This window comes from Leptopilina heterotoma, unplaced genomic scaffold (genome assembly GCF_015476425.1).
Source record: "Leptopilina heterotoma isolate Lh14 unplaced genomic scaffold, ASM1547642v1 Lhet_42, whole genome shotgun sequence".
NCBI classification, from domain to species: Eukaryota; Metazoa; Arthropoda; class Insecta; order Hymenoptera; family Figitidae; genus Leptopilina; species Leptopilina heterotoma.
Genome location: NW_025111078.1, coordinates 1327590 through 1345840, shown reverse-complemented (window position 1 = coordinate 1345840; position 18251 = coordinate 1327590). Strand labels below are relative to the sequence as shown.

The following is an 18251-nucleotide window of genomic DNA, read 5'->3' as shown; positions in this document are numbered from 1 at the left end:
ATATTTTATTTTAACTTATCGTTACTTGGGGAAATTTTTTGATATTTTAACACTTTAGAATTAAATTGTTTTTGACTTTTTAAATTGTGATGCGTTAACCTTTAGAGGGCCGGGGTGGTCACTATAGTGCCCACTATTTATTTTGACGAATCTTTTTATCGATCTGACTCCTTATTCATAAATTTTTTTAAATAAAAAACTATTAAAATTTGTGCAAATTTACAGGCCTTCTAAAGGTTCAAGAAAAAATATTTCAATGATTCGAATTTTTTTAAAGAACCTTTTAATTGGAAGAAAACTCTTTATTTATTAATATTTTTTTATTATTTTATATTTATATTTATATTTATTTTTTTATTTATATTCTACGAATAAAATATTTTTATTAATTGAAAGTTAGTGAAAAGTTTAATTAAATTAAAAATTCCAAAGTCCGTAGGAAGACGTCAAACTTTTTAACTTCTAAATTGAAATTGAAAACAATGAAATATAAATTTTGAAAAACACATTATTTGATGTTAAAATCAAAATTATTTTAATTAAAAGTATTATTTAATTAAAATTGTTTAATTAAAACTAATCATTTAATTAAAATAATTTTGAATTCAAAATTTATGACTTTGATTTTAAAATTAATATTATTTTATAATTGAATATTTAACTGAAAAGATTTTGGTAAAATTTAATTTTAACAATGAAAAGAAGCGGTTAAAAGTTAAATTTTAGCGAAACAGTAAACAAAGAATTGGCTTTAATTTTCTATAAAAAAAGATTGAAGGGAACTGAACAATAAAAAGTGAAACGAATAATTTTCTCATAGTTTCTTTGGACTATGAAATCGAAAGTTAAAATTAAAAAAGTTTTGATTTCGACGCATTTCATTTAAATATTTATTACATCATGAAATTTGAAGTGATTTGCAATTGAGCAAAAACTTTCAGTTCTTGGATTAAAGTGTCGTCATCGTGGATTTTGATATTTAATGAAAGTTTGTGTGGCAAAAAAAAAAAATTTTTTGCTAAATGATTTCAATATTTATTTGCATATTTACGAATACATAAATAAAAATTATATTTTCTGTTTGGAAGAAATTATATTTTCTGATAATTATGAGTAAAACATTTATAAAATAAAAAAAATAAAATAAAAAAAAAATAAATAAAATAATTTTATATGTAAAAAAATATATTCAAAGAGGAAAAAATAATATTTCTTTCGTATTTTTTTTACAATTGTAATCAATAATAATTTTAAAGTTTTTTTTTAAATTATTTTTTATGAAATTTTTTATTCACATAAATGTTAATTAATTTTAGATAAATTAATATAAATAATAAACAATATTTAAAAATGATGTCATAATATTGAAATATTTTTAAAATTGAAACATTTTTGTAAAAATTTATAATTTTATGTAAATTTTTGTTGGTTTTCAAAATTTAATTATTTTTAATTAAAAAGTAACAATTTTCGTTTTTCTATAATGACTGCTAAAAAAATTACTTTCTTGTCAATATTTTTCATTTTTGGCAAAATAAAAACGTTCCTATCGCTTTTATCTTTAAATTCAAACTTTTCACTATCTATTGATAAATTAAAATTTTACTTTTCACTGATAAAGCTAATGAGATTTAATTATTATTTTTTTTCGCAATAAGCTTCGAAGCTTAGAAATGAAAAACTTGGAATTAATTAATGTAAATTTTGTTTTTAAATTTGAAAATAGAAATTTATTTCACTTGTTGAAGAGACCGGTTGTTATTTATTAAGACAAGATCAAACTTTATCTCTAAAAATGTCACCTATCGATTAAACTACAAATTTATGATTGATAATAAAATTTGATTTTTTTTTACTAAACAAGAAAGTGAAAACGACTTAACATTTGCTATGAATTAAAGTGGTGATAGAAATTGCTCACTTATGATTCATTTTTCAAACTTAATGATCAGTTTTCTTCAATGAAATTATTTTTTCAATTTTATTTTTTTTATTTTCTAATTTTTGCAGTTTTTTTTTTTATAATTTGTCTCTTGGTTGGTTTTTTTATTATGAAAAAAAATGAAAATTATAATTTAAGAGACGAGTTTTTCTCCTTCTTAGAATTTTTGATTTCACTTTCGACTTATAATCACTTTTGAAATTAGAATTTTTTTTTGAATTTCAATATTAATTAAAATTTCAATGACATTGAAAATAGAAAATTGTTAATTTCGAGTTATACAATAAATTGAAAGTAATTTTCAGTTCAGAAAAAAAGAGAAAAATGACGTGAAAGTGCATGACGGACAAATCTTTGAAATATGATGCGTGTGACGAAAGTCTCTTTTCTATTTGTCATTTGTATAGAATATGAACTCTTATAATAATCAAATAGAAAATAGAAATTAAGAAATAAAAATATAAAATTTCACCCAGTGAATTTCAATGAAATGTTAAAATTATTTTTAATGGGAAAAATTAAAAAGAGTTGAACTATTGTAAATTTGTGTTAAAATAGTTATTATTGTTCAAGAAGAAATTAAAATTTGTAAAAAAGAAATATTTCATAAATTTTTATCGAAATGGGGATAAAAGCATTTATTTTTTTTTTCATCTAGGAGAAATTATGTTTTTTTCTAAAAAACTAATCGTCTATTGTGAACTTATAAACTTTGTGGCTTGTGAAACTAATGAAGAAGAGAAGCCTCGAGGAAAAACCGCGATTTATATTTAAGGAAATTAGTTATCGTATTTTCAATAAGAGAAAATTTTACATTTTATGTTAAAAAAATTATCTAATTAATTTTTTAACTATGCACACAAATAAAGATAGGTATTTCTGCTTTCTATTGATATAGTATAAAATTTATTGAATATAAATCTATTAAAAGAATTTTTTATTGATTATAAATTTTAATTGAAAAATTTATTTATTTTTAAATTTTATTTAAAGAATATTTTATTGAATATAAAATTAGAAATTTTGCAAATTTAGAAAAAGTTTTGGAAATGTATTTTTTTTATTATTGAAACAAGAAAAAAAAATTATTGTTTAGCACCTCGTCAGAGATTCATTTAGAGAAAATAATTTCTGAGGAATGTCGTCATCCTTGTATGTTAAATGCAAATAAGGAATTAAGGTGGACGATGTACGAACCAAAAGATGTACAACGTCTAGTTTCACCGGCATCAAAATTTGTAAGATGTGCCATTGTTATAAGTATGATACTAGCCACTGCAATCATCTTGCACTTCAGTCACTATAGACCCAGTAAGTTGCAAACAAAAATTTAGATCTTCGAATTTTTTTTCTCTTTTTGCTTTTTTGAAAAATTATAAATAACCAAATCGCCTTTTTTTTGGTGGCGAAAAGACATTTTTTCCTATTGTAAATAGAATTCAACATTAAAAATTCTGCTTTTAGTAAAAATGCTAGTTTTTTTCTGCCAATAAAAATGTCTTGTTTTTGAAAAATGAGATTAATTTCTTTTTTAATTTTTTTTACTGCTATTCTAAGTTGTGTTTTCCATTTTTAGAATCGACCATAAAATTCTCTTGACTAATTTTATAGCTGTTGTTACCTTAACAGGTTTTTCTATCCATGTTAGCTGATTATATGGAGAATATTTTTTTTTAAATATAACTTTTTAAATATTTCAAAAGTTTTTGTTTTTATAGGTAAAAATCTATTAAATCTACAATTTTATGTTTTTCTTGAGTTAATTATATCAAATTTGTTAATGTGCCTAAAATATCAGTCTTTTTGAATTTTTAAAAACTGACCATAGATTCGTACTCAGTGACCCAAAAACACACGAGTAACCATTTTCAAGCGAATTCAGCCGATTTCTAATTTTCTTGTCCGCCATATTGGATCCGCCATTTTGTATTTCTTGAAAATAACCTCAGATTTGTATTCAGCGACCCCAAAAACCCCCGAGTAATAAGTATCAAGCGAATTCAATAAAAATAAAAATGCGTGTCTGAAAAGGTTAAAAACTTGGTAAAAATTAAAAATACCTATTAAAAAAAAATTTTTTATATTATTTATTATACAAATTATTACTATATATTATTATATATACATTTTTGTCATAATTAATTTGATGTTAAATAATCAAAAGACTTGTTTTTATTTTGCACTAGTCGACGATCCTTTAATGTCTCAATAAATATTCAAGTAATTACATGTTAAGGGTCATTTAAATTTGTAATTAACTTTATCTCTAGTATCGTTTTAATTTTCTATTAAAATTAGTATAAAGCAAATTTCTACTTACGTTGATGATCTTTTTCTTTTTTTCTGCCTACGATAAAAAGAGGTTAGTTCTTGAAATTCCAAGAATTTTTGATTTTTTTTTTTTTTTTTTTGAATTTTTGCCCCTAAAGTAGGTAGGGTTCGGAAGGTAAAATATACTGCTCAGGCTCAGGGTTGGGCAGGTAAATTAATTATAATTATACCTTCCGGCCTCTGCTAAAAGTATAGGCATCAAAATTTGCCAGTGAACTTCTGGGATCCCCAATTTAATTTTTCCTTTGCTTTATATATTTTAGTTTTTTATATTTATACTTTTGGTTAATAAAATTTGTTAAATTAATTCAAAAGTTTCGAAATCAGTCGCTTTTGATGTTTAGTCCTTTAATGTCTAAATGTTTTTGTAGTATTTGTTTGTTTCTATTTTATCTGTTATGCTTATTTCTACTCGTGAGTAGAAATAAAATTTTATACCTATGTATTTATTTATGTAATTTTTTTTTCAATTTTCAGAACAGACCTTCTTGTCGTGTGATAGACCATGTCATCACTTAGATTGGCCAATGATTTGCCGCGTAAAACTCACACTCGAAGTCTTCCAAACCCTAAGCAAGTGAGTATTTCTTGATTTACTAAAATTAGTTAATAATTATTTTGTAATAAAAAGGTTTAAATATTTAAAAAAAAGGTGGTGACAAAAAGCAAATAAAGTAATAGTTATTTTCTACTAATTCAATATAAAAAGAATTAAATTCTGAAATCGGAGACGTTTCGGATCTATTGTCATAGTTTTGCTTTCACTAATAAGAATTTATTGAATTTTTTATCTAGGTAATTATTATTATTATTATTATGATTATTAATTATAAATTATTATTAATAATTACTAATTATTAAAATCTGTACATGATGTAGTATTTTCCATTGCTTTTGTCCTATTATTTAGTAAATTAATAGTTTCGATAAATTTACATAAACATTGAGGGTCTAAACATAAATTAATGATTCTTTATGTGTTTAGAGAAAAAGGATATTTCTTAATATAATAATTGTATACAAACAATTATTATTTATTATTACATAAATCCGTTAATAGGCACTTGATTTAATAAAATTTTGAAAGATTGCCATTGCACGCGAATCTAATCTATTTTACACCCGAGGTATTGCGGAATCCGTTATGTAAGAAACAAGTGTAATACAATCTATAATGCGGAAGAACAACCGCACTTTATAAATGGAACATGTGTTTTCGTATCAAAGGATTCGTACTCACAATGATTTACTTTTGTATTTTCGATTACTTGAATAGAAATCAATTTTGAGTGTTAAAAAGTTGTTAATGTTCTATTCATTATTTCGAACATGTTTCGAAGAAGTTTTAATGTTTTACAAAAAATTTCGAAATGGTATATTTTTATTTAATTTTTTTACCTTGACTTTGATTCCTGGCGGATTTGTCGAATAATTTTTATTGTTTCTACTGTATTTGATATTCAAACTGTAATAAAATTCGATTGTGGAAATTACAAAAATCTTTTTTGGTGGTATTCAAGATACTGATGATGCATCTCTTTCTAAGTGAATGTTGTGTTTGATATTCAAACTTTAATAAAATTCGATTGTGGAAATTACAAAAATCTTTTTTGGTGGTATTCAAGATACTGATGATGCATCTCTTTCTAAGTGAATGTTGTGTTTGATATTCTAACTTTAATAAAATTCGATTGTGGAAATTACAAAAACCTTTTTTGGTGGTATTCAAGATACTGATGATGCATTTCTTTCTAAGTGAACGTTGTGTTTTGATATTCAAACTTTAATAAACTTCGATTGTGGAAATTACAAAATCATTTTTGTAAGCGCATAAATTTATTCTTTATGTGTCCCAGCTTCTCCTGCTGATCCGTTTCTTCCTGGTCGGTGACTACAGCAGCGAGCTTCATCCCCCGACTGTTATAGGTCCCATCACTGCCTTTTCGAGAACAACTTTCAGTCCCTGTCAAACCTCATCCTTCTTTTCTTGCAGATCCTCCTTCTACAACAATATGTCACTGATGTTTTGATTTACTTCCTAGAAAGTTTAGAATTTCTTTCTTGCAAAGTCACTCCAACCTGAAATTATCTCATTTGTTTCGATTCCTTCTGCTAAAAGTGTTCTATTTTCAAATCATGTATTAATCAATTCTAATAGCCGACGGAGGAAAAAGACATGATAGTACAAAAAGACGAATGTGAAAATCTCGATTAATCGTAGAATAATTTTTCTTCTTCAATTAAATTGGTAACACTTTCCTCGTTCAGAGTTCATCAAAGGTACTCTTAGATTGATTGATCCTGATACTTTCACACCGCTTCTTTTTTTTTTTTTTTTGTAGAAAGTTTTAGAAGTGCATTTTAGAAAAACATTCCAAGATCGAATTACAATTCAGCATGGACGAGCAGGAGAGTTGCTTTGCGAATGTAATAGGCTCAATTTAGGGCTTGAACATTGTGATTTGACAATTTTTATCCAAAGCAGGAAATTTAATAGAAAGTACGTAATTTGAGTGAGTAACTTTCAATCGTTCTTATGTATTGTATTACTTCTTGTCTTGAAAGTGACGCGAGACTAATTTGTATAATGTTCCAGTTAAACAAAAAGTGTATTTTTTACTTTTTAATAATAAAATCCAGGTTACATTTTTGTGGTAATACTTTTAGAAATGAAAATATGTTGATTGTTACGCAAAATTTTGTTTTGGTGTTTCTTTTACAAATGTTCTTCCTGATAGGAATGAAAACTTTTTATTAACTTCTCGGACCTTGAGATATTCTGCTCTCAAGTTTATTATAAAGTGCAAAGGTAGTTAACCTTGAATTGACGTTTACCTTCTCCAACTTCATTTCTCCCTGAAAGCAGATCTCCGGTAAAAGTATCCTTTCGGTTAATGTATAGATATATTTACCTCGTAACAAAAATTATTGCGTAAAAGTCTCTTTCGCCAAAATTATCCGACTGAAGATGACGATTTCACTGCTATCGTAAAATTTATATAAGAAACCGGATACAAATTTTTAATTCTCAAATTGATAAATAGAGTTTTAACGAAAAAACATTTTTTGCAGATCCTGTGGAGAATGTCCTCACAATGAAACAGCATGTTTAGCAAAGCATTGCGTTTCTGCTGATGGAAGAAAAAGGGGTCTCTTTACTGCCAATCGACAAATGCCTGGACCTAGTATTCAGGTAATTAGTTTTTTATGTTTTAATTACGCACTTCAAGAAGTAAGAAGTATGCTGCTATTATATTTTTTATAATTATCCTACGAACGAATGATAAAAATTATCTAATCTAGTAAATACGTAGAAAGAACAAAAAGCTGAATTACCGAATGGGTATTGGAGCAAATTCCTTTAATTTGGTTACAAAATAATTTCTTACTACTATTTTGGAAACATGATCTTATCAGTTGATATAATTTGACTGCCTCATCATAAGATGATCTTTAATCTTGGAAACAATGTCCCTTTAACTTTGAATAAATTTCCGACCGCTAAAACTTTAGATACATATCTTTCTGGATGTATTAAAGATTTAAACAAAAATTTACCATCTGGGTAATAAAAATTAATTAGGAATGAACAAATTGCAGGTTTGTGAAAATGACATCTTAGTGGTGGATGTTGTGAATAGACTGCCAGGGAAAGCTGCAGTGATACATTGGAGAGGACAACCTCAAATCGAAACACCCTGCATGGATGGAGCTCCGTTAGTAACGCAGTGTCCAATTCCTAGTTACACGACCTTTCAATATAAATTTCGAGCGTCCGCACCTGGAACTCATCTCTGGCACGCTCATTCCGGTTACTACTTTCACCTTTTAATTATTGTTTTAGAATAGAGGTCATTGTCGAAAGAAACGACGATCTTAGCTTTATCTTAACTTCATCTCAACTAGCATTTATGAATTTAGCACTTAATTTTGATATTCAAAAACAAAATTTACAGGTGCTGACGTTGCGAACGGAGTTTTCGGTTCCTTAATTGTACGACAAGCGCAATTATTAGAACCACATAGGGATTTATACGACATCGATGATCCGAACCATGTGATACTTTTAAGCCAATGGCAGCAGCCTAACGTACCGGAAAGTTCTTCAAATGGAGATGTAACCGAAATGGATACTATTCTTGTCAATGGAAAAGGAAGGCAGCCTAATGGACCTGAAGTTCCATTGACAAATTTCGTCGTCACCCCAGGACGAAGGCACAGATTCCGAGTTGCGAATGGAGCTGGTTCTGGTTCCTGTCCTATGACTCTTTCTGTTGATGGTCATCCTCTAGTATTAATTGCCCTCGATGGTCATCCAGTGTCTGCTCAAAAAGTTAATTCGATCACGTTGGCGAAAGGTTTGTTCTTACTTTTAATTCCTGAAAGTTCTAAATTGTAGAATGGTAGACTAAATCAAAAATTATTTGATCTTCATATTTATTTATTTTTAAATATTTAGGCGAAAGAGCTGATTTTATACTTCATGCGAATAAGCAAATTTCAACCTACTGGATGAATGTGAAACCATCCGAAGATTGCAGATCGAAAGTAAGTGGCGGATCCGCAATTGTTAGATACAAGGGATCAAGTAATGATTCACCGCCAAATTCATTGGAAGGGAAAAATGGTGATTTGAATTCGGAATCTTTCATGACAACAGATCCAGCGAATACTTGTGAGAATCCGGAGAAAATTTGCGTTACTGAAGTAACGTCTATTCGTAAAATGCCTATGTTGTTGTCTAATCCATATGTGGATGTCAAGATTTATCTACCGATTAATTACAAGATTCAGGGTCATGAATTTTCGGGTAAGTTTGACTTTAATTTCCACTGCTATAAAATATAGAAAATGTTTATCGAGAGTATACAATTTTTATTTCGGTTTCAGGAAGTGGTAACGTAGAGACTAAGGTTCTGAATATCGATAACGCCACGTTTACGTATCCTTCGTCTCCTCTATTGACCCAAGGGGTTGATATTCAGGAAACAATGTTTTGCTCAGGATTCGGAGAGAATGAGGAATCAAATTTACTTGTATCGGATAATAATCGATGTCAAAGTTCGTCCTTACCTCGTAAATTGGAGGATGTCACCAGTTCCACTTGTGAATGTGTTCATCTAAGAAAAATCCCATTGGGAGCAACTGTGGAGATCATTCTTCTGGATCAAGGTAATTGAGAAAATTATTTATAGATTTATGGGTGAAGGTTTAATGCTTTTGCTGCTGTTGGCTTGTCCTGATACACATTGCAGTTGCTTTATTTAAATTCCCCATCACCAGATAGGTGAACTATCAAAAAACAATAATAATTCATGCAATGTACACTTCATATGCTAATACTACCACGGATCTTTACCTTTTGACATTGAAATAAACGTTACTAGAAATATTTTAAGTAAAACGAGATTCGCGGACGACAGGCGATCAGTAGGTTCGATTGAAACATTTAAGGGAAATCCGCTCGCACATCCGAACTGGGGGATCAACCATTAAGTGGTGTAGACTTTCATACTGTTTATGACAACATTTACATAATTAATCCGGACTGAATATATACTTAACAATGTCATTAAAAATTCTGGTAACATTCTGGTAACAAAATTCTGGTATGCACTTCAGTAAATAGTCGCTTTTCAATTCGCTTTGCACAACTCGAGTTCGCTTTTCACATTTTGGCTTTCTACATCTGCAACAAATCAATTAATAAATACATATGAATTTTTAAAGCTGGCTTAGAAGACTTAGTGTACCATCTACATGGATACAGTTTTTACGTGGTTGGTGCCAGAACATTTTCAAAAAGTATAACTTTAGAGGAAGTTAAGAAACTAGACGAGCAGGATTCACTCTTCTTTCGAAATTTAGATCACGCACCACTCAAAGATACTGTGATTGTACCAAAATTCGGAGCTGTTGCTATCAGATTCAAGGCCGATAATCCTGGTAATTATTGATAAGCATAACATTGTCCATTTCTTTCTTAGGAAATGATAAAATTTAGCAGATAAATCAGCAAATGATAATTTCTAGGCTATTGGATGCTGCGTGACGAACATGCTCCCGAATGGACTAGGGGATTAGACGTTATTTTACAAGTTGGGGAACAAAGTGATATGGTTCAGGCACCAGAGGATTTTCCAAAATGTGGATCTTTTGTTGGACCAGATTATTTTCTTATCTAGACTGAAAAAAACTGTGACAAGTGATTGCTGTAAATAGTCTTTAATATGTACATAATTAATTTTACAGAAGTTGTTAGTTTTAATGATTTTCTACTATTAGATTTCGAGTAAGTTTTTTCGCAGTTTATAAGTTTTGTAAATAAATGTTTCTTTGTGTTGTTAGATGTTTGTTTTTTGGTTATTTTTTGTTTCAGTTAGCGGGAATTTCAGATGTAGGATATTTGCTGTTCGTCGTTTGTTCTCCTGGGGGTGCCAACGAAAAGAAGTTTTTATTTTAATATGCTTGTCCACTGTGTTAATGTTGAATTCGTTCGTTTGTGTTCTCTCCACTGATCTGATCAGTACATTCACTGCTGTTGACCTATACGTTCTAATTCCAGTTTTCGTTTCATCTCTGGATTCTCCATTGCGTGGATTTCCTCCAAAGTTTTTCTATTCGATTCCGGTGTTATCCTAAAAGTGAGAACTGATCCAATAATTGCAACAATTGAATAAAACCAAAATGCAATATAAACCCCAGCATGAATACTGATATAATTGTATCCCGTATTGGATGTAAATGAAAAGCAGGAGCCAATAATCATTCCAAACGCCACAGCCGCTCCTTTAACGTTCATAGCAAACAATTCACCTTGCAAGATATAGGGTATTATTGCAATTCCCAAATAGTAGACAATTGCGTATAAGATTAGCGATGATAGTGGTAACCACGTAATAGAAGTAACGTCGACTTTTGCAGAAAATTTCAAAAAGAAAAATATTCCTACCGCACCTAAGAAGACACCGGACAATATTCCAGAAACAAGAAAGGTGATACGTTTACTAATTCGATCCATAATGACACCAGCTGCCAAAGTTGATACCAGAACAATTCCCGATAGAATTAGAACCGAAATTTTCGGCGGAATTGATGATCCACTGTGATAAAAGATCTCCTGCGTGTAGTTTAAAATCGCACTATGACCTGCCATAACTTGAGTGAGTTTCATACAAATGACAATGAACATACACTTCCGATTGTAGTTTCTCAAAAATAATTCCCTCACTGAATTTGTTTTGTATCTTTCCTTCTCCTCAATGTCGAGTTTCATTTCCCTAACAACCTTTTTTAACACCAACGAATTCGAGTGTCCTCTCAGTCTCATTAAACTTTTCAAAGCATCATCGTCCCTTCCTTGTAGTAAAAAGAAATACGGACTCTCAGGCATGAACGAAAATGTGCTGAGAAATAAAATTGGTATAAATATGCAAGTATAATTTAAAATTTGATAGGGAAAAAAAGTCCCAACGGCTGTTAGTCCAAAATGAAAAAGAGCCTGAATTGTCCGCATAATTGCAACAAGACTTCCTCTAATGTCCTTTTCGGCAATTTCGGCTAAATATATCACTACCGTGTTGTAGGTGAAACCTTGACCGATTCCAGCGATAAATTTTGCAATTAGCACGTAAATATAGTTTTTTGCATTAATGATCAAAATCCAAGCGATTAGGGCTGGAATTCCAGTGAGAAGGAGACTAAATTTTCTACCTATTCTATCGATTAGGAGGATATTGAGAAGAGAGCCGATAATATCCGAAAAATGATATATGGAAATTATCCAACCACCTTGTGTGTCAGTTACTGGAAAATCAGATGCATTGCTCTTCAGATGGGGAATTCCTGGTGAATTCCAAACAATATTTGCTGACAGGACCGCCACTGATAGGGAAGCTGGAAACAAAACATATTTAGTTTTCGGAGATCGTATTATGATTGTAATGTTAAAATAAACCGAGGAAATTAAATTAAGTTGAAATAGATCCGTCATTTGAGTAAAAGTAAAAAAAACTTACCTGTTATACCGGCAATAAATTGCATCATATTATTTCCCTCTTTCAAGGATTCATCACCTACGTCTTCTTCCTGATGTTTAAAATTATTTTTCAATTCTAGATTTTCAATTCTAGACTCAGCTCTCGAATCCTGAAGTAAATAATAAATTTCAAATCTATTTTTCCAAAACTAAAACAACACTTTCTTTTTGTTAAATTTACCTTTGTTTTTAGCAAATAATTATCTTCCTCCATATTGAATTTGTCGTCTCGTCTTTTTGGATGGTAATAATTTTGATTAAACTTTAAATTTAAGGGAATTTTAGTAAAAAATATTGTGGTACATTCTGGAGTAATTTATACACATTATCTTCGAGGGTGACTATTGAGATTCGATTAACGGTTCTTTTGTGAAATTCTAATTAAAAAATCCTCTCATAATTACTTTGCACAATTTGATGATATGTAAAAATTTAGAAAAACAATGATTAAAAACTGTTTGTAAAAAATATTAAACATTCGATGTGAATTCTAATTCGGTTAGTTTACTTCAAGTGGGTATAATGAGAGAACTAGGAATGAAATATTATTGCTTAACTGTTTATAGATGATATCAATCATCAAATACGATAATTTTTTAAATAACTGCATCTTATGATTAACAGACAGAAGATAGAGGTTTGTGTCTAAAATTACGATAGTATTATGTCAAACAGATAAATGTTGATAAATTAACGTGAATAGTTCATGAGACTTATTTTTGATCCTAGATTTTTCAATTGTGTATTAGTACATAATAAACATAATTAGTTTATTGATTAATCAAATAAATAATTTTATTAACAAGAACTCCTCATTTTTTAAGAGAATATAAAAATTTAGATTTAAAATTCAAATTTGTTTCCAAATTTGCTGAATTTGTATTGTAAAAATAGTAATCGGGTATAAAGAAGGATGCGTATAATTAAATGTAACTCACAATGTCAATTTAGGTGAAAATAAATTATTTTAATGATACATTAGAATACAATTGAGATCGACTCGACGCTATCTATTACAGTAACTATCCTTGACTAATTCAGTCTTCACGTGTTATAGTAATTCGACTTGAATGAAAGTTGTAACGTTATTTAACTTTATTTCCTGTTGCATTGTGCTCTTGCCTCCAAATTGTTCTTTATTTCTCTATTGGTATTTAAATTATATAAATATCTAATTTTACATGTCATGAAAAATTGTTTATTTTTATAATTTGACTAGCATGTCAGTTTTTTGTGGTATTCTAATCAAAATGTGTAAAAAAGTCTTTTGAAATAATGGGTTTCAATCAAATGTAATAAAATTTTAAACATTTTGGTCGTTATATTAGATTCGCTATTTAAATTTTTTTAAATCTGATATCAGTTTCGTAATCAGCGACCCCAAAAACCCCCGAGTAACAATTTTTAGGCGAATCCGTTGATTTTTTAAAATTGTCGCCATGTTGGATCATCCGCCATTTTGAATTTTGCAAATCTGTTGTCAAATTCTTATTTTGGGTCCCAAAAACCCCCAAAGTTAAAAGTTTCAATTAAATCCTTCAGGTTTTTAAAAAGTGACCCGCCATCTAAATGGGTAAAAAAATCCTCTTTACAGCAATAAAATTTTAATACTGTGTGGTACTCATGTTCGAATCTAATCTCCTCAATCGCACTAAATATAATTTTTTCTTTATTTCCGGATTATTCATTGCTTGTATCTCCTCAAGTGTTTTGCCTCTTGTCTCGGGTGTAATGGAATATGTAATAAGTGATCCGAAAAAGCTGGTGAAACCAAAGAGCCAAAATGACGCATGAAAACCAACAGCATCATTCAATGCATTATAACCTGTGGTACTTGCAAATGTACAAATTGAACCGACAATTGTTCCAAAAACACCGGCAACACCTTTCACTTGCATGGGAAATAATTCACCTTGAAGAATAAATGGTATTATCGCAATACCCAAATAGGTGATCAATTCAAAAATAATGAGTGCCGTCAGTGGTAGCCACGAGAATGACGAAACATTTTCACCCAAGTGTTTCATATAAAAATAAATCCCCAACGTAAACATACATAATGCACCCAATAGTCCGGAAATTAGAAAATTAGACCTTATATCCATGGCATTTAGTAGTAATCCAGAAAGTAGGGAAGAAATTAATCGAATTCCGGCTAGAATAATTGCAGCTGTACCGGATTTTACGGATGAACCGCCAAATTCAAAAATTTCGACTGCATAACCAAGGATTATTAGATTCCCCGTCATGAATTGGGTGATTTTCATGAATAACACAACCAACATTGCTTGACGATTATTTTTCTGATACAACAATTCCCTAAAGGCACTGATTTTAAAATTCATTCCCTCGACGTTCAGTTTCATTTCTGCAATGTCATTTTCCAAAGACTCTCGATTTAGTGCTTGGTCCGTTTTTCCGCGTAATTTTATAAGACACTTTATTGCCTCCTCTTCATTGCCCTTTAGTAGCAAATAATAGGGACTTTCCGGCATAAAAGAAAATAAGAGGAGAAAAATAATTGGTACTATAAGACAGGTAATATTTAAAATTTCGTAAGACAGTAGTGATCCAATTGTCGTTGCCACAAAACCAACACAACTTCCGGTCACTCTCATTATTGTGAATAGTGTTATTCTCGAGTCCTTCTCGGAAATTTCAGCGAGATAAATAACCGTTGTACTTATAACGAAGCCATGACCGATACCACCAATGAAACGAGCGATATAGAGATCGATAAAATTGTTTGCGAAAATAATTAGTAGCCATGATGTTATTGCCGGTATGCCGTACAGAAGCATTGTGTACTTTCTTCCAATTCGATCGAGAAATAAGAGAGTTAATGGTGTTCCGAATATATCACCAAAATTGTACAGTGACACAATCCAAGCGCCTTGTGTGTCCGTGACCGGGAATTTTGATTCGCCGCTCTTTAAATATGGAACTGCTGGCGAAGTCCAGGAGGTGTTTATCAAACACGCCGCAGTAGCCAACGAACCTGTCGAATTAATTTCATTGATAAAAATTGTAATTCAAAACATTTCGATTTTTCGCAAATAATTCCGAATAGGGTACTTTCTTTCAGGTTAAAAAAGGTTTTTGTAATTTATACAATCGAATTTTTATAAAGGTTGAAAAACAATATTATTTCACGAAACAATAAAATTGTTATTGAGTTTTAATAATTGATTGTAATAACTAGTTTTTGATTCTGAACTTGAAATAATTATTTTCAAACTTTGACAAGAATTTTCCTTTCCTTGCAATATATTTTAAAAATTCAGTTATTTTTATTATTTGCTGCACTTTTTGAATAATTGTATATTTCTTAATTCAGTGTTTAATTAAATAGATTAGTATGAAGATAATAGAACACTATTTAAACTTCGTAACTTGAAAAATTAGATAACATTTTTTCTACCACTGTTTAAATTATTATAATTCTATGAATTCTATTAATATTAATTATATCAAATCTTACCACTAAAACAAGCAATGTACTGCATTTGGCATTTTCCTCTTGTTGAAAATTTAGTCAAAATTTTATTCTTCATATTGTTGATGGTATTACTAAAACTTAAAAATATTCACTAAAAAAAAGTTTTCTGTATTCACTTTCAAGGAAATTTGGATAAATTTCGAAATAGACATTATTATATCGTAAGACTAGTTACCTGTTTGACAATGAATTTGTATCTGAACTTGAACTTTCTTGTTTTTTTATCATTTCTGCTATTTATAAAACTTTATCTTTTTTTCCAGTGTTCTAGAAATTACTTTCGAAATTTTCTAAAAAAAATTAACGATTTAATGGAATTAAAAATAATCAATTCTTTATTTCCTAAATTGTACACAAGTTTTTTTTATTTTGCAAAACACACACTAGAATTTGTTCTATTTGCATTTAAACGGTAATATTCTTATCTATATAATTACACGATTGCAGTAACATTATCAACCAAGTTTATTAATCATCTTCTGCGAACACTTTTAGCTATTTTTCAAGAAAATATTTTTTTTATTAAATGAAATAAAGAAACAAGAGGGTATATATTACTAACTTTTCTCACATCTTTCCAAATCGAGTTTTTGTTTCATATCCGGATTTCTCATTGCTTGAATTTCCTCTAGGGTTTTACCATTTGTTGATGGGATGATTAGAAGGGAGATGATTGATCCAAAAATTGCGATAGTGGCAAAAAACCAAAATGCAGTATGCATACCGAAAATATTTGTGAGTTGGTAATAGCCAATTGTGGTGATAAAGGAGCAAGTTGATCCGAACATCATACCTAGAGAGACGGCAATACCTCTTACGTGAATTGGAAATATTTCTCCTTGTATTGCGTAGGGAACGGTATTCAATCCCATGTAGTAGACTAATTCGAATAGAATTAGACTGACGAGTGGTAACCACAAGATTGGAGTTACGTCAACAAGTGTTTGTTGTTTGAGGAAAAAAAATAAACCCACCACTGCTAAAAATATGGAAGCCAATATTCCGGACAGGAAGAAATTCAAACCCCTACTGATACGTTCCATTAGGCCACTAACAATGAGGGAAGCAATCACACGAACTCCGGCGAGAATTACAACCGATATTTTTGGTTCTAATGATGATCCACTTATGGTAAAGATCTCTTCGGTGTAATTGACAATTGCGGACTGTCCAGTCATTAATTGTGTTACTTTCATACAGGCGACTATCAAGAGACCCTTTTGGTTATGCTTCTTCAAGAATAATTCCTTGAGGGCGTGATTCTTTAGGTGCCGTTCATTCTCTATGTCTAATTTCATTTCCCTAATTAAGGAATCAGTTTGTTGACTTGTAATTCCTCTTAAGATCACCAGACACTTTACCGCATCCTCCTCTTTGTTTCGCAGCAAAAAGTAATACGGACTTTCGGGCATGAATACAAATATAGCGAGAAATAAAATTGGTATTGACATACATGAAAAATTCAGTGTTTCGTAAGTACAGAATGATCCCACAATTGTCAGTAGAAAACCTGCCAGTACTGACATTATCCGCATGATGCTGATCAAAATACCTGCAAGAGATCCACATATAAAGTCGCTTTTTACTAAAATCTGATTTTTGAAAAGTTCAGATCAGATTTCACTGAGATGCTGTAGCATGCTACAGTATCTTAGTGAAATCTGTTCTGAACTTTTCAAAAATCACCTCTTATGTTTTTATCAGCAATTTCTGATAAGTAGATTACAATTGCTGCGTAGGAGCAACCTTGACCAATTCCGGCAATAAACCTGGCGATTAGAAGATGTTGGTAATTAGTGGCATAGATGGTGAGAAGCCAAGAGAGAAGGAACGGTAGGCCACTCAGTAGTAAACTGATTTTTCTCCCAATCCGATCGATGAGAAGAATTACTAATATTGATCCAATGATGTCACTGAGATTATAGATTGAAATAATCCACGCTCCTTGTTCGTCATTAACGGGAAATGTTGAAGAATTGCTCTTCAAGTGAGGAAGTGCCGGTGATGTCCAGGCGTTACTTACTCCTGCTGCAGCTACCGAAAGAGAAGCTGAAAAAATTTGCTAAAGGAAATTTGTATTTAAGAATCTGAGAAAAGTACGTTAGGTTAGGTAATTACCACTGAATCCAGCAATTAGCTGCATTAGCCTACTGCCTTTTTTGGAATGATCTCCGTCCACTTGTAAATTAGTTTCGAAATTCTGATCATTGTTGATAATCATCGCAAAATATTTTAAACATTTACTGCATCCTCTTCCTTGTTTCTTGGTATTAATAAAATTCAAATAGAAAGTTCTCTAATGTTAATAATTCTCTAATAGAAATGTTCTCGGAAACATTTGAAAGTTAGTTCTGCAATTTTTTGTTCTATAATATAAACTACTATTTTTCTTCGTTAGAAGCAAGCTGGAAGTTAAATGCACTTTTTTGTATTTTAATAAC

The 18251-nt window shown here is 30.0% G+C and overlaps 4 protein-coding genes across 9 annotated transcripts in view; 1 reads left to right on the top strand and 3 right to left on the bottom strand.

Annotated features, from left to right (window-relative positions):
• The window catches only part of LOC122506540 (L-ascorbate oxidase-like), a 25804-nt gene extending 15184 nt beyond the window's left edge, over nt 1–10620 (top strand). The window contains exons 2-11 of one of the 3 annotated variants that reach the window (XM_043618780.1): nt 2601–2815; nt 3039–3253; nt 4751–4850; nt 7346–7466; nt 7874–8084; nt 8230–8631; nt 8733–9083; nt 9164–9445; nt 10004–10219; nt 10307–10620. In XM_043618780.1, coding sequence (XP_043474715.1) covers nt 2796–2815; nt 3039–3253; nt 4751–4850; nt 7346–7466; nt 7874–8084; nt 8230–8631; nt 8733–9083; nt 9164–9445; nt 10004–10219; nt 10307–10458 — 2070 coding nt within the window. In that variant the 5' untranslated portion in view covers nt 2601–2795 and the 3' untranslated portion in view covers nt 10459–10620. The remainder of the gene's footprint in view (nt 1–2600; nt 2816–3038; nt 3254–4750; nt 4851–7345; nt 7467–7873; nt 8085–8229; nt 8632–8732; nt 9084–9163; nt 9446–10003; nt 10220–10306) is intronic. The other 2 variants (XM_043618781.1, XM_043618782.1) reach the window with 2 other exon arrangements.
• Nucleotides 10480–13330, bottom strand: LOC122506543 (facilitated trehalose transporter Tret1-like). Of its 2 annotated transcripts, none has more exons than XM_043618786.1 (4): nt 13250–13330; nt 12493–12544; nt 12292–12421; nt 10480–12169 (listed from the first exon to the last, which is right to left on the bottom strand). In XM_043618786.1, exons 2-4 carry the CDS (start codon nt 12523–12525, stop codon nt 10806–10808), a joined length of 1527 nt encoding a protein of 508 aa, XP_043474721.1. In that variant the 5' UTR covers nt 12526–12544; nt 13250–13330; the 3' UTR covers nt 10480–10805. The 2 variants fall into 2 exon arrangements, with proteins under 2 accessions (XP_043474721.1, XP_043474722.1); XM_043618787.1 differs by having other exon boundaries at nt 12493–12573; nt 13250–13328.
• On the bottom strand, nt 13258–16498 carry LOC122506541 (facilitated trehalose transporter Tret1-like). Of its 3 annotated transcripts, none has more exons than XM_043618783.1 (4): nt 16373–16498; nt 15986–16100; nt 15793–15887; nt 13258–15309 (listed from the first exon to the last, which is right to left on the bottom strand). In XM_043618783.1, exons 2-4 carry the CDS (start codon nt 16036–16038, stop codon nt 13916–13918), a joined length of 1542 nt encoding a protein of 513 aa, XP_043474718.1. In that variant the 5' UTR covers nt 16039–16100; nt 16373–16498; the 3' UTR covers nt 13258–13915. The 3 variants fall into 3 exon arrangements, with proteins under 3 accessions (XP_043474718.1, XP_043474719.1, XP_043474720.1); XM_043618784.1 differs by having other exon boundaries at nt 15793–15881; XM_043618785.1 differs by lacking the exon at nt 16373–16498 and having other exon boundaries at nt 15793–15901; nt 15986–16051.
• On the bottom strand, nt 16128–18251 carry LOC122506545 (facilitated trehalose transporter Tret1-like). The gene is made up of 3 exons (XM_043618790.1): nt 17929–18251; nt 17497–17859; nt 16128–17362 (listed from the first exon to the last, which is right to left on the bottom strand). The coding sequence occupies exons 1-3, from the start codon at nt 18029–18031 to the stop codon at nt 16368–16370; spliced, it is 1461 nt and encodes a 486-aa protein (XP_043474725.1). The 5' UTR covers nt 18032–18251; the 3' UTR covers nt 16128–16367.